The sequence below is a fragment of the Rutidosis leptorrhynchoides genome, chromosome 3, assembly GCF_046630445.1.
Source record: "Rutidosis leptorrhynchoides isolate AG116_Rl617_1_P2 chromosome 3, CSIRO_AGI_Rlap_v1, whole genome shotgun sequence".
NCBI lineage: Eukaryota > Viridiplantae > Streptophyta > Magnoliopsida > Asterales > Asteraceae > Rutidosis > Rutidosis leptorrhynchoides.
In genome coordinates, this window is record NC_092335.1 from 133,175,204 (window position 1) to 133,190,616 (window position 15,413).

Here is a 15,413-nt window from a genome sequence, read left to right on the forward strand (position 1 = left end):
ATATCAAAAGAGATTTTAAATTATTATATTATCATGATATTATGATGTACGAATATCTCTTAATATGATATATATACATTAAATGTCGTTACAACGATAAACGTTACATATATGTCTCGTTTCAAAATCATTAAGTTAGTAGTCTTGTTTTTACATATGTAGTTCATTGTTAATATAATTAATGATATGTTTACTTATCATAATATCATGTTAACTATATATATAACCATATATATGTCATCATATAGTTTTTTTTTTACAAGTTTTAACGTTCGTGAATCACCGGTCAACTTGGGTGGTCAATTGTCTATATGAAACCTATTTCAATTAATCAAGTCTTAAAAAGTTTGATTGCTTAACATGTTGGAAACATTTAATCATGTAAACATCAATCTCAATTAATATATATAAACATGGAAAAGTTCGGGTCACTACACATATCTCCATAACCAGGACTACTAAGGTCTAAGGAGTCAGTTATACCCCCGTATTGTAGGATTAATAACTTGCGACCAAAAACATAGAAACGATATACTAACATACAATTGAGTTGATAACCACGTGTTCACTTAATTGAAAGATATGTGATTTAGCTTATTATTACCTAGAGACATCTGAAATCCACGATGTTTAAGCTCACGATACTCTTGACACAAGGCGCATTTCTCGCAACAGAAATTGACACAACAATCGTGGCAGGGTTCTTGAGGCAAATTGTATTGTTGTCTCATTTTAGAACGATACAGCCAAGAATATATCCATTGAAAACTTGTGAGGTAACAAATTAACGAGTAAAGAAGAGCGTGTAGCTCACAAGCTGTGATTACATAGTAAAACAGAACTAATTAATTCGTAAATTTAAATATCAAATATAATAATATGCTAAGGCTGCTAATCGTTATAATACATTGGAATGATTAAGCTATGATGATTCAAATGTGATTGAAACTTGATCATCAATGAAAATAATATATTATATAATCATTCTAAATTAACACCTAAATGATATAAAATTATCATATTAGCTTTAGACATAAAAAGATAAATTAATATGATATTCTTTTGGATATAATTTAAAAAGAACGGAACTTTTAAAAATTGAAAAAAGATAAATCGAGGAATGACGGTTCGAACCACCCTTAGACTTGTCCGTAGAACCTATAAAAAAAATGGTTGTGTCGGGCTTTTTCATTAGGGTGCGAAGGTTTGGTTTTTTTCTTCCCTTGAAGCAATTCTTCAAACAACACCCTCATGATTAGACCATGTTCCTGAGATTTGACTCCTTGGCTTGGACAGGGCATTTAGTCCATGAACGGGCAAATCAGAAATTTCACTTTGAATTTCGGTATATGGAAAACGAGAGGTGCAAAATGGTTGATACTTGATAGAGTATTTTTCTAGTGGATGGTTCAACACACTTTTTCTTATATAATTCAGCACGATTTTTTATTCAAATATTAAAAACAAATTTATTGAACGTTAAACTATTTACCATTGGATATTGATTCACTAGACAATCAAATACATCATTAATGCTTTGATATGTATGATGCTACTTGCTTAGAAGAGTTAATCATCTATTATTTCTTCTGTAACATAAATACAAATACAAAAGTATATAGTTCATAAACATGACACTTACATACAGTTCCCTTGTCAATAATGTCAGCAATTTCTCCAAAAGTAATACATGGGCACCAACACGTTTCGCAACCTATATATAGTTTTGAATGAGTTATACATCCTATCACTTCACTTATCACTTATAATGATTACAGTTCAGCTAATAAAAGAGTATTGATTAATAGTTAAGTTGTGGACTTACAATTTGATGCATCGTCGCAACAATCACATAGGCCGGTGGACCATTTGGCGTCATAATTCAAATTTGAAGCTGGTGTGCCGAATGTATATTGTGACGGTATTGACACTGACGATGGTTGGCCCTGATCTAATGGGTATGAGTTCTCGTGACTCTGGTGAGAGTAAGAAGACATGACTTAAATATATACGGAGTAATTAGTTTTTTATTTTTTTTCCTTTTTGGCAAGTGTTTATAGGCACTTCACACTTGGTGGTGGATGTGGGTTGATGAAGTCAAATAAGAAAACCCCAAAAGTCCATACTCTATGCAATGAATAATAAATTATCATTACAAAATAATTTGGTGATCGACATCATATCATTTTAATAGATTTCAAGTTAAAATATAATGGAAAGTATATCGGGCCAGATAAATTATCAGAGACAGTTACAGAATAACCTGATTAAGCAGTTGTACATTCGAGTAAAAAATACTTGTCCCCAATTCAGTAGTCTTCTTTTGAAACACCAAGCCCATTACAGCACACCAAGCCCAACTAAAGATCTTTAATTTGGAACAGAACATGTCAAAGCTCTCACGTCAATTTGCAACATTTAAAAGTACGATATTTTCTACATAAGGTATTTCTTTTCTTTACTCTATGGTATGTTAAATGCACAAACTTAACAAGGTATGACCATATACACGATATCTTAAATCTTATAATTAACACTCGATCACCAATTTATAGCTTCCTAATTCAGAACTTTTATACACTTCGCTCAACGTCTCATTTCTACCGGAGAGAATTGTGGCATCACGACTCCAAGATTTTTTCTCTCCATATTTCCATGCCATCCTAAAAAGAAGTTTAAATTAGATTCTTATATGCCAAATGTCATATTAACTTGGTAATTAGTTTGATCAGATATTAAGAAAAAAGTTATTACCAAGTGACATATCGAATCCACGATGCTTAAGTTCTCGATACTGTTGGCATAAGGCGCATGGCTCACAGCAAAAATGGACACAACAATCGTTACAGGGTTCCTCAGGCAACATGTATTGTTGTCTCATTTTAGAACGATACATACATGAATATATCCATTGGCATCCAGTGAATATGAGAAGTACCGTGTAAAGCGTCCCATGGACAGCACAAGCTGTTTGTACATGTAAATTTTAAACTTATTAACAATTTAAGCTATTGAAGTCGAATACTACTTGATACCAAATTTCTAATTCAAGTAAGTTTAATTTCAATCTTTGTGTGTATATTTTTCTTATAAGAATTGTGTTGAAAAGTCATATTGACTACTATTTCAATCTTAGCTTAAAATTTTACTTTCTTTATTGATTCATTTGGATTCTTTTAAGTGTGGATTTGGACAAAGTGGTTCAAAGGTGATAACATTAGCTTTGAATGATGATTGCACTAAGGTTCTTTGAGTAAAGAAAATTAGAAGTTATTTGTGGAATCATGTATTTTGTTTAATTCGAATAATATACCTAGTATAGGGTTTGAACTAAGCTAATACACAGATGAGACATAGTTGAACCTCGATCAATACCCGAGGGACCATTTCCGCCATTTATATTAGTTTAAGGGTCATATTGTAACTTTTGGTGTTAGGTATAGATAAATACTTATTTTGTTGTTTTGTTCATTTATTTACTAATAATTCAGAGTTTTGCTTTCTTTCTTTTCTCTCTCAATCATTCGGATATTGATTCTTTGATTACCCACCACTTGTGGTTGATGTTGTTCGTGATTCATTCATCAATATCGTTGAATGAGTGTGTTGTTTCATTCTGGTTGATATATTCCAGAATCAGTTTGGGAGATTGATTTGTATGATATTGTTTTTGAACTTGTGTTAATATCCAATCATAAATTTTTTCATAGTATCAGAGCTTGATTCATTCCTAATATGAATCTCTGGTTTCAGCTTCCATTCATGTGATTACTAGAAAGTAGAAATCTTAAAATTAAGGTTTGCTTCGTTCGTGTTTGTTCATCTGATCATCTCACATCTGCTTAGATCTTGATTGATTATTTGATATTATTGGAAGATGACAAGGATTTGTGATGGTTGATTGAATGTCGCAAGTGTTCAATCCCAGGTTATTAACAACTGAAACCTAATTTCAATATTAGGGTTTTCTGGCGAAAATTAGGTTTTCTTAAACTCTAATTTGTTTCCTCTTTCTTCAACTATTACTAAGGTTTGTTGCTTGGAATGCACCCACTGTAAGTCTTCCATCTTCCACTTTCTAATACTGGTGAGTCAACGGGTGAAGGAGTTATCCTTGATGTGTCAACGTTGATTGGCGTGAATTCTCGTTACTGACCTCTTCTGAAACTTGAAGACTCACATTGTGAAGAGTAGACTTGTCAGTGGTTATTACAAGCCCATGTTACTCTTTTTTTTTAGCTTTTTCTTTATTATATTTGGATATATATTGTTTCTTCTGCTGGTGGCTAGAGCAAACTTGATACTTTATAATCTTTGGATGTATATTGTTTATTCTGATTCTGGTCATGATACTTTGATTAACAAACTTGACTTTGTGACCTTTGTATCTTCACCCTAGTGATACCAGTAGTACCTAACTGATAAATGTTAAACTTATTGAGACTGATAATTACAGGTTATGGGCTTGTGCAATGACTTCGGCTAATGAGACCAAAATAAAAGAGGATTTATAAATAATACTGTTGAAAAGTATAAACTGATGAAACCTTTAGTAAACAATGGGATATATGCAATTCTATATTCCTATCCTGGATTTTAAACTCAATTCCATAAGAAATTTATCTTTGTCCCGTCTTTTCCTATTTTTCATCTGAGATTTGTAATGAGTTAAAGGAAACCTATGATAAGGTAGATGAGTCTGTTGTTTTTAACGTTCATCAAAAGATTTGTCCTCTTATTCAAAATGGGATCACTGTTTCTGAATACTATCATAAATTAAATTCACTTTGAAAACAATATGGTGCAATGATTAAACTTCGAGAATGTACTTGTAATGCTTCATAAGAATTTTTAGATCATGCACAATGGATGAAGTTAATTCATTTTCTAATGAGTTTAGATAATGTTTATCAACCTATTAGAAATTTAGAAATAATAATAATAATAATAATAATAATAATAATAATAATAATAATAATAATAATAATAATAATAATAATAATAATAATAATAATAATAATAATAATAATAATAATAATAATAATAATAATAATAATAATAATAATAATAATAATAATAATAATAATCTATTCTATATATAATAACAAAACTTAAAATAGATCATTTTTAGATAACAAAATTAATCTTAGCCATCCATTAAATTAATCATCAACGATCTAGACCCTTAATTTTCTCCTAAACTTGCTTATGACCTCATAATTCCAGCCTTGAATTGTTTGATTACTAAAACACCCTTCTAATAATTATTTTTAGGAATTTTATCATATATCTCCTTCTTAAATTCTATAATCACATATTTACTCCTTTAAATTGAATAATATCACAAATACCCATGTTAAACAATTAAATGAATCATATATACCCACTTAAAATACATAACACGCACATATACCCATTTTAATCAATTCATCATGTATATCCACTAAAAGCATATATTTTCACATACACCCATTTTTCAATCAATTAAATGAACACGATAAGTGAAGCATGATAGTGGACAATTTATTTAATAAATCAAAATCACACTCAAAGGTCGTTCAAAAACAATTTTAGGGCTTAGGTTTAGAGTTTTTAGGGGTTAGGTTAGGGTTTAAGGTGTATGGTTTAGCGTTTAGATTTAGGGTATATGGTTTATATTTTAGGGCTTAGGGTATAGGGTTAGGGTTTAGAGTTTTCGGGATTTAGCTAGGTTACGGTATAGATTTAGGGTGTTGGGTTTAGAGGTTAGGTTTAGGGTTTAGATTTACTGTTTAGGGTTTAGGTTAGGGTTTAGGTTTGGGTTTAGGGTTTAGAGTTTTCAGGATTTAGGTTAGGGTCCAGGCTTTAGGTGTATGGTTTAGAGGTTAGGTTTAGGGTTTAGATTTACCATTTAGGATTTAAGTTTGGGTTTAGGGTTTAGGGTTTAGATTTAGAGTTTTGGGTTTAGATTTTAGTGTTTAGAGTTTAGAGTTTAGGTTTAGTTGTTTTGGGTTTAGATTTAGGGTTTAGGTTAGGGTTAACTGTCTAATATTTTTAAACTAAAGGAGATGGATTTGGCAGGTTATCATTTTACTATTTATGTTAATGCTATATTTCACTTGATCATGTAGCTCGCTCAAATCATACGTGGCAACATGTGCGAGCTCGATAACATGTTAAAACGAATAATGTATTGGTAAAGATTGAAATGTGTTCTGTTGGACTACATCGGTGGGCTGGATAACATATTAAAAACAGGTAATGAGTTATCATCCCCTTTTTCAATTTTAATTAAAATTGTATGGTATAGGTAGTAATTTATTGGTATTAATGGTACATGTTTGTTTAACATTTATGTTTTAGTATGTGAATTGAGTCTGATCTAATCAATAAAGATGTGTGACTAAGAGCTTTCTTCAGAGGTGGTTAGTTTGATTATAACATGTGTGTGTTTGTCATGTTATATATGCAGTAGCTTTGTTAGTAGCTTTGTTAAGAATTGGCATATAGTCAGTGGTAATCATGGTGTTTTGAATGTCACTCAGGCCTCCTTCATCTTACATATTATGCAGGTAGTGAACTCCCTGGTTTCAACATAATAAGGTTTTTAAGTAGATCATTTAAAAGTATGTCTCGCAAACAGGTCAGGTTGGGTCGGTTTAGGTAACCGGTCAAAATGGTTTTGGGTTAAATTGGGGCATAGGTCAAACGGGTCAATTTCTTAAACGGGTCAGGTTGGGTAGGTTTAGGTAACGGGTCAAAATGGGTCACATGTCAATTGGGTCAAATGGGTCAAATGTATTTATATTTATAAGTTATACATTTTGGTGAGTTTAGTGATGATATACATCTGTTTAAACTAATAACATATCGAAGTACTTTTTTGACCTTTTATTATAGGAAACTCATTTTGACACAAGCTAACCAGCGATATATAATAAGTGAGCACAAGTTAAGAAATCTGGTTGATATATCTCATTTGAAGTTGTTTGTTAATCATCCTAATGGCGTCAAATCCTAAATTCATATAATTGGTGAACATGTTTTAAGTCTGTATATAACTCTTTTTGATGACTTAATTGTTCTCAAATACAATGTAAACTTGATGTGTGTTTACAAAGTCGCTAGAGATAATAATAAATTTATTGATTTAAATGACCACAATTGTTATATCAGGACTTTCCCTAGAAGGAAATAATGGGAAGTCAGATGTTTCTCTAATAGCGATAAAATCTCTAAGTCGGATGAAGTTATCTGGCTTCTTGGACTACAAAGATCAGAAGTTTCAATTTTATGATGAGGCTCAATCACTTTCAGATCCATATTTGATGGATTGAGTTTCTTGGTTCGTTGTTTTTATAGAGGAAAACTTCTCCGATTTTTGAAGTTGTGGGAGAACTAATGTCTTCCGCACTTTCTCCGTAGCCAGTTAAGTTTGACAAGGAATATACTAAAATTAAGACCACTATTAAAATTTTATTATTTCATAATTATAATATTGTGATGACCCGGAAATTTTTGACCAAATTTAAACTTAAGTCGTATATGATTTCGACACGATAAGCAAAGTTAGTAATGTTGGGTAACAAAGTTGTAAACTATATTCATTATATCATTTGACCTTTGACTACTCCCGAACGATTCACGAACCACTATTTGTAAATAGATACGTATATATTTAAAATATATAAATTTAAAATATGAATTAAAATATTATATGACTTAATAGTTAGAATTAATAATGTAAAATAAAATAATATTTAATAACTATTATTTAAAATATAACTATATATGTAAATCATGTATAATGAATATATATATATATATATATATATATATATATATATATATATATATATATATATATATATATATAGTTTTGAATTTATTTTGTAAGCAACAATAACGCTCAATTATTATTCGATAGATAATAAGTAAGTTAAAAATAAACTTATGCGATTTTAAAATAAACGGTGATTCGAAAATGAGTTAAATAAATTATAGGCTTATTAAAAATATATTTAGGAACTATTCGTTGAATTTTAAAAACTTTTCATATTTTACTTGGGATTGGAAGTGAATAATTAATGTAATTTTTATTTAATAGTTAATGCTCAAATTTTATATCATAATGACTAAAATAAATAAATATAGTTAATTTAAAAATATGAGATTTTTCTGAACACTTTTATTAGCCATAAGTTATCAACGGGGTACGAAATACTATTCGACTGTCGGTAGGAAGCTCCAACTCACTGGCTACGCTACTGTGTCATCCGAATACTTATTTGCACATTTGAGATTGAGAATGATTATTATATTATTATTATTACTCTACATAAGTTTTATGAATAATTTTTCTATTTCCTATCCTAATCAATCTCACCCACTCCACCATCTCTATTATATCTAATTGATTCTCCTGGCCAACAATAACCACAAACGTACCTTAATCGTGAATCACCATCTACTAAATCCGGTTATGATCGAAATCACCACCACCGTGAGTTGTCTATCTATTTTGCAATCAAACCATGAACCACCCCCTCAGACCACCTACTGCTATGTTAATCGTTTATTACTACTACGGTTGCTATGATATATGATAATGACGATTGGAAGATATTATGCCAAGAAGATGATAAATAGTAATAACAATGATTATGTAACGAGTATGATACACGATGGCTGCGTTTTGTTTTCTTCTGTTTAAACCAGTTGTAAACCGCCCCTACAATCACAAATCACCTGCAAACCTGCTGCTACAGTTTATTTCTGTTTCTGTTTCGTTCAAACACCCAAACCACTAAACACTTTTTTCTGTTGCTGCTGTCGCTGTATTGCTGCTATTGCAGCTGAATGTTTCTGTTTGAAAACCAGCTACTGTCGTGACTGTTTTCTGTTTCAATCGACCGAGATCACACCCACACCACCACCTTCATTTCCTGCTACTGCTATAGTGTTGGTTCTGGTACTGTTTACACGGTGAAGTCGATGATGAAGAAATAATGGAGGATGACGATGAATGATAATGATGATGTACGCGGTGATTCACAAAGAATGATAATGAGAATGATATTGCGATGGTTATGTTAATAATAAGGATTATGGTAACAAAAATGGTTGGACACGTTGATCTTAAAAATGAAGAAATATGATGATAATTTAAAAGATGATGGCGACGGCTGAATTGTGATTACTTCCTAAGTTCATTTACGAGTTTTAGTTTAAACACAAATACACCACACAATGGGCCTATAGATCCATTAAGCTTGATAATCCTAGTTGGGCCGAAAACTTGTTTGTTGGATCGAGATTCGGTTTATGTTTTTATGATTGGGCCGTAGCTATGCTGTGAGCCATTCAAATTAAAGGGGTTATAAAGTTCTCGTTACATTATATTATAAGAAAGCAAGACAGCCTAGTTGGTTTGGTTGGGTGTGCGTTGGGTTAACGAGAGGTCGCGGGTTCGAGTCTCGTATAGGGCATTTCTTTTTAGAAAAAGCTTGGAGAGGGTATACACTTTTACTTTATTTCTATCATTATTATTATGTTTATTATTATTATTATTATTATTATTATTATTATTATTATTATTATTATTATTATTATTATTATTATTATTATTATTATTATTATTATTATTATTATTTTTATTTTTATTATTATTATTATTATTATTATTATTATTATTATTAGTAAAATAAGTATGATTATTATTAATACTATCAATATAAGTATCATTATTAATAAAATTATTATTTTTAGAATTATTGTTATTAGTATTAGTATTATTATTAGTATTAAGGATATTATTAGTAACACCATTATGAGTAAAACCATTATTGATATTATTATATTTATTACTAATAAAACTATTAACATTATTATCATTAGTAGAAAAATTATTATTATAGTTATTATTATCATTAGTAATATTATTATGATCCCTATTACTAAAAGTATTTTTTTTCATTATTGTTGAAATTAACCTTTTTTAAACTATTTTTTTTACTATTAAAAGTATCACTTTTATTATTATTAGAATTATCAAAATTTTTATCATAAGTAGTATTACTTTTATCATTAGTATTATTTATATATTAAATAAAGATTGTCTATATAAAAATATATTTAGGACATAAAATCTAACTATATTAATACTTTAGTAATAAATGTTAAGTATCTATATAAAAATAAATATATCTAATTAAGTTATTAATAAAACTCATGATATAAAATAACAATTAATATTACTAATATATATATATATATATATATATATATATATATATATATATATATATATATATATATATATATATATATATATATATATATATATATATATATATATGTTCGATTTCCATTACATATGTTAATATACATAAATGAATAATATAGGTTCGTGAATCCGAGGCCAACCCTGCATTGTTCAAAGTCGTCATATGTATTTTTACTACAAAATACAGTATTGTGAGTTTCATTTGCTCCCTTTTTAAATACTTTTGCAATATATATTTTTGGGACTGAGAATACATGCGATGCTTTTATAAATGTTTTACGAAATAGACACAAATACTTAAAATTACATTCTATGGTTGGATTATTAAACCGAATATCGCCCTTCAAGTCTGGTAACCTAAGAATTTAGGGAAATGGCCCCTGATTGACGCGAATCCTAAAGATAGATCTATGGACCTTGACAAGTCCCATTCGGGGTACGAATGCTTTAGTACTTCGAGATTATTATACAGACGAGAGGTTCTGTTTTGGGGATATTCTATGCATTAAGTTAACGTCGGTTACCAGGTGTTCAATCCATATGAATGATTTTTATATCTATGCAGTTTGCGAAATGCCTGATATGAGAATGATGTTTATGCAAATATAAAATCTTGTGGTCTATTAAAATGATGAAAATGAATGCTTATGATAAACTAATGAACTCACCAACTTTTTGGTTGACACTTTAAAGCATGTTTATTCTCAGGTATGAAAGAAATCTTCCGCTGTGCATTTGCTCATTTTAGAGATATTACTTGGAGTCATTCATGACATATTTTGAAAGACGTTGCATTCGAGTCGTTGAGTTCATCAAGATTATTAATAAGTCAATTATAGTTGGTTATATTATGAAATGGTATGCATGTCGTCAATTTTTGATGTAAAGAAAGTTTGTCTTTTAAAAACGAATGCAATGTTTGTAAAATGTATCATATAGAGGTCAAGTACCTCGCGATGTAACCAAATGTAATGTATTCGTCCAGATGGATTAGGACGGGTCCCTTCAGTTGGCATCAGAGCTGGTATAATGCCGTCCATGTGTGGCAGGTTAGTCGTAAAGGAGGTTCTCACAGTGTTACCTGTAACGAAGCATTGGCTCTTACTCCTTGCGATCCCTTCCGAGGGTTGGAAGTAGCCGAGAGGCAGGCCCTAAAATCAGTATCTGAGGTACACTCAGTGGTCACCAGGCGGTTAGCTGGGAAGGCACTGGGTGGGACGGTGGTTGTCCCCATTGTATCTTCAGTTGGTATCAGAGCGGTGGTCTTAGCGAACCAGGTCTGCATTAGTGTGTCTAACTGATAAGTTGATAGGATGCATTAGTGAGTCTGGTCTTCGACCGTGTCTGCATGTCAAAAGTTTTGCTTATCATTTCGTGTCATAAATTATTTGCTTATCATCTGTAAAGTCTAGACACGTCTTACTGCCTCTATTGCATAGACAGTGTATAGATAAATTCATATCTTAGCATATCTGTTATTGTTACCTTTGCCTGACAGCTTCTGTAGATTCCTTCGTAACTTATGGGATTTTAGTATTATATATGCATATGTAAATTATGTATTGCAGGGTACTAATCTACATCTTATAATCTAATTCTTATCGAAAATCCTTCATCTGATCGTACGAGATGAATCCCTCAACTAGTTCGAGACCCTCAGATTCCGATAGCTATTCCGATATTTATTCCGACAGCTATTCCGACACGGATGTTCACCTAAGCTTCGAAAGAAGTGTCACCAGAATGAATCAACCAATCATCCATCTCCAATTCATCTAATGAGTTCGTAGTCGAATTAATCAATGGAGACGCGAAGAAGGCGATCCATTTCACCAACCAAATTTCCTTTTTGGCGATGAACCTGAAGCACTTACCGACGAACCAATCCGAAACGCCATTTTCACCCTCATTTCCCGAATATCTCACCACGATTATATTCTATCTAAAATTCTAAACCTTATTCATCCGCTCGTTCCGATCAACAATCATGCCGGAATAATATAAGAAGTCGACGAACTCCGCGCTCGAGTAATCAATTTGGAGAATATGGTGCAAAATTTACCAGCTTCAGCAACATCACTGGCACCAACAGTACCATCAATAACAACATCAGTACCATCAATAATCCATGCCTCAATATCACCATCTGTACTTCGAGTATGATCTTCGTTCTACGTATCGTTCTACCTCATTTATCTTCGTTCGACATGGCGATTATGTAATCTTTAATGTTTTAGAGATTATATATTCTTGTTCTAACGGTAAATCAAATGAGTTTAATATCATATTAACTCATTAAATCCATGATTACATCTGAAGAAAATATATATGTTTATATATTTTCATAAGGATTGTAATTAGAAATTCTTCGTACAAACTGTTAATGGTGAAAATATTTTAACGGGTTATCCGAATACTTATTTGCACATTTGAGATTGAGAATGATTATTATATTATTATTATTACTCTACATAAGTTTTATGAATAATTTTTCTATTTCCTATCCTAATCAATCTCACCCACTCCACCATCTCTATTATATCTAATTGATTCTCCTGGCCAACAATAACCACAAACGTACCTTAATCGTGAATCACCATCTACTAAATCCGGTTATGATCGAAATCATCACCACCGTGAGTTGTCTATCTGTTTTGCAATCAAACCATGAACCACCCCCTCAGACCACCTACTGCTATGTTAATCGTTTATTACTACTACGGTTGCTATGATATATGATAATGACGATTGGAAGATATTACGCCAAGAAGATGATAAATAGTAATAACAATGATTATGTAACGAGTATGATATACGATGGCTGCATTTTGTTTTCTTTTGTTTAAACCAGTTGTAAACCGCCCCTACAATCACAAATCACCTGCAAACCTGCTGCTACAGTTTATTTCTGTTTCTGTTTCGTTCAAACACCCAAACCACTAAACACTTCTTTCTGTTGCTGCTGTCGCTGTATTGCTGCTACTGTAGCTGAATGTTTCTGTTTGAAAACCAGCTACTGTCGCGACTATTTTCTGTTTCAATCGACTGAGATCACACCCACACCACCACCTTCGTTTCCTGCTACTGCTATAGTGTTGGTTCTGGTACTGTTTACACGGTGAAGTCGATGATGAAGAAATAATGGAGGATGACGATGAATGATAATGATGATGTACGCGGTGATTCACAAAGAATGATAATGAGAATGATATTGCGATGGTTATGTTAATAATAAGGATTATTGAAATGTCCCGTTCTTATTGATTAAAAACGTTCCATATTAATTGATTTCGTTGCGAGGTTTTGACCTCTATATGAGACGTTTTTCAAAGACTGCATTCATTTTAAAACAAACCATAACCTTTATTTCATCAATAAAGGTTTAAAAAGCTTTACGTAGATTATCAAATAATGATAATCTAAAATATCCTGTTTACACACGACCATTACATAATGGTTTTCAATACAAATATGTTACAACAAAATAAGTTTCTTGAATGCAGTTTTTACACAATATCATACAAGCATGGACTCCAAATCTCGTCCTTATTTAAGTATGCGACAGCGGAAGCTCTTAATAATCACCTGAGAATAAACATGCTTAAAACGTCAACAAAAATGTTGGTGAGTTATAGGTTTAACCTATATATATCAAATCATAATAATAGACCACAAGATTTCATATTTTAATACACATCCCATACAAAGAGATAAAAGTCATTCATATGGTGAACACCTGGTAACCGACATTAACAAGATGCATATATAAGAATATCCCCATCATTCCGGGACACCCTTCGGATATGATATAAATTTCGAAGTACTAAAGCATCCGGTACTTTGGATGGGGTTTTTTAGGCCCAATAGATCTATCTTTAGGATTCGCGTCAATTAGGGTGTTTGTTCCCTAATTCTTAGATTACCAGACTTAATAAAAAGGGGCATATTCGATTTCGATAATTCAACCATAGAATGTAGTTTCACGTACTTGTGTCTATTTTGTAAATCATTTATAAAACCTGCATGTATTCTCATCCCAAAAATATTAGATTTTAAAAGTGGGACTATAACTCACTTTCACAGATTTTTACTTCGTCGGAAAGTAAGACTTGGCCACTGGTTGATTCACGAACCTATAACAATATATACATATATATCAAAGTATGTTCAAAATATATTTACAACACTTTTAATATATTTTGATGTTTTAAGTTTATTAAGTCAGCTGTCCTCGTTAGTAACCTACAACTAGTTGTCCACAGTTAGATGTACAGAAATAAATTGATAAATATTATCTTGAATCAATCCACGACCCAGTGTATACGTATCTCAGTATTGATCACAACTCAAACTATATATATTTTGGAATCAACCTCAACCCTGTATAGCTAACTCCAACATTCACATATTGAGTGTCTATGGTTGTTCCGAAATATATATAGATGTGTCGACATGATAGGTCGAAATATTGTATACGTGTCTATGGTATCTCAAGATTACATAATATACAATACAAGTTGATTAAGTTATGATTGGAATAGATTTGTTACCAATTTTCACGTAGCTAAAATGAGAAAAATTATCCAATCTTGTTTTACCCATAACTTCTTCATTTTAAATCCATTTTGAGTGAATCAAATTGCTATGGTTTCATATTGAACTCTATTTTATGAATCTAAACAGAAAAAGTATAGGTTTATAGTCAGAAAAATAAGTTACAAGTCATTTTTGTAAAGGTAGTCATTTCAGTCGAAAGAACGACGTCTAGATGACCATTTTAGAAAACATACTTCCACTTTGAGTTTAACCATAATTTTTGGATATAGTTTCATGTTCATAATAAAAATCATTTTCTCAGAATAACAACTTTTAAATCAAAGTTTATCATAGTTTTTAATTAACTAACCCAAAACAGCCCGCGGTGTTACTACGACGGCGTAAATCCGGGTTTACGGTGTTTTTCGTGTTTCCAGGTTTTAAATCATTAAGTTAGCATATCATATAGATATAGAACATGTGTTTAGTTGATTTTAAAAGTCAAGTTAGAAGGATTAACTTTTGTTTGCGAACAAGTTTAGAATTAACTAAACTATGTTCTAGTGATTACAAGTTTAAACCTTCGAATAAGATAGCTTTATATGTATGAATC

General features: G+C 31.1%; 2 protein-coding genes across 2 annotated transcripts in view; both read right to left on the reverse strand.

Annotated features, from left to right (window-relative positions):
• Positions 1-569: 569 nt before the first annotated feature.
• On the reverse strand, positions 570-1,997 carry LOC139900399 (cell number regulator 10-like). Its single transcript, XM_071883173.1, has 3 exons — positions 1,826-1,997; positions 1,643-1,714; positions 570-817 (listed from the first exon to the last, which is right to left on the reverse strand). Exons 1-3 carry the CDS (start codon positions 1,995-1,997, stop codon positions 570-572), a joined length of 492 nt encoding a protein of 163 aa, XP_071739274.1.
• Positions 1,998-2,586: 589 nt separating this feature from the next.
• LOC139900400 (protein PLANT CADMIUM RESISTANCE 2-like) overlaps positions 2,587-15,413 on the reverse strand; it is a 161,861-nt gene continuing 149,034 nt past the window's right edge. Inside the window, exons 3-4 of the mRNA XM_071883174.1 lie at positions 2,755-2,967; positions 2,587-2,663 (exon numbers count right to left, since the gene is read on the reverse strand). Coding sequence (XP_071739275.1) covers positions 2,587-2,663; positions 2,755-2,967 — 290 coding nt within the window. The remainder of the gene's footprint in view (positions 2,664-2,754; positions 2,968-15,413) is intronic.

Coding starts and splice junctions, on each gene's coding strand:
- LOC139900399 (XM_071883173.1), bottom strand. CDS start 1,997: ATGTCTTCTTACTCTCACCAGAGTCACGAGAACTCATACCCATTAGAT. Junction 1,715..1,825: donor TTGCGACGATGCATCAAATT/GTAAGTCCACAA, acceptor AACTATATATAG/GTTGCGAAACGTGTTGGTGC. Junction 818..1,642: donor TATTGACAAGGGAACTGTAT/GTAAGTGTCATG, acceptor ATGTAATCACAG/CTTGTGAGCTACACGCTCTT.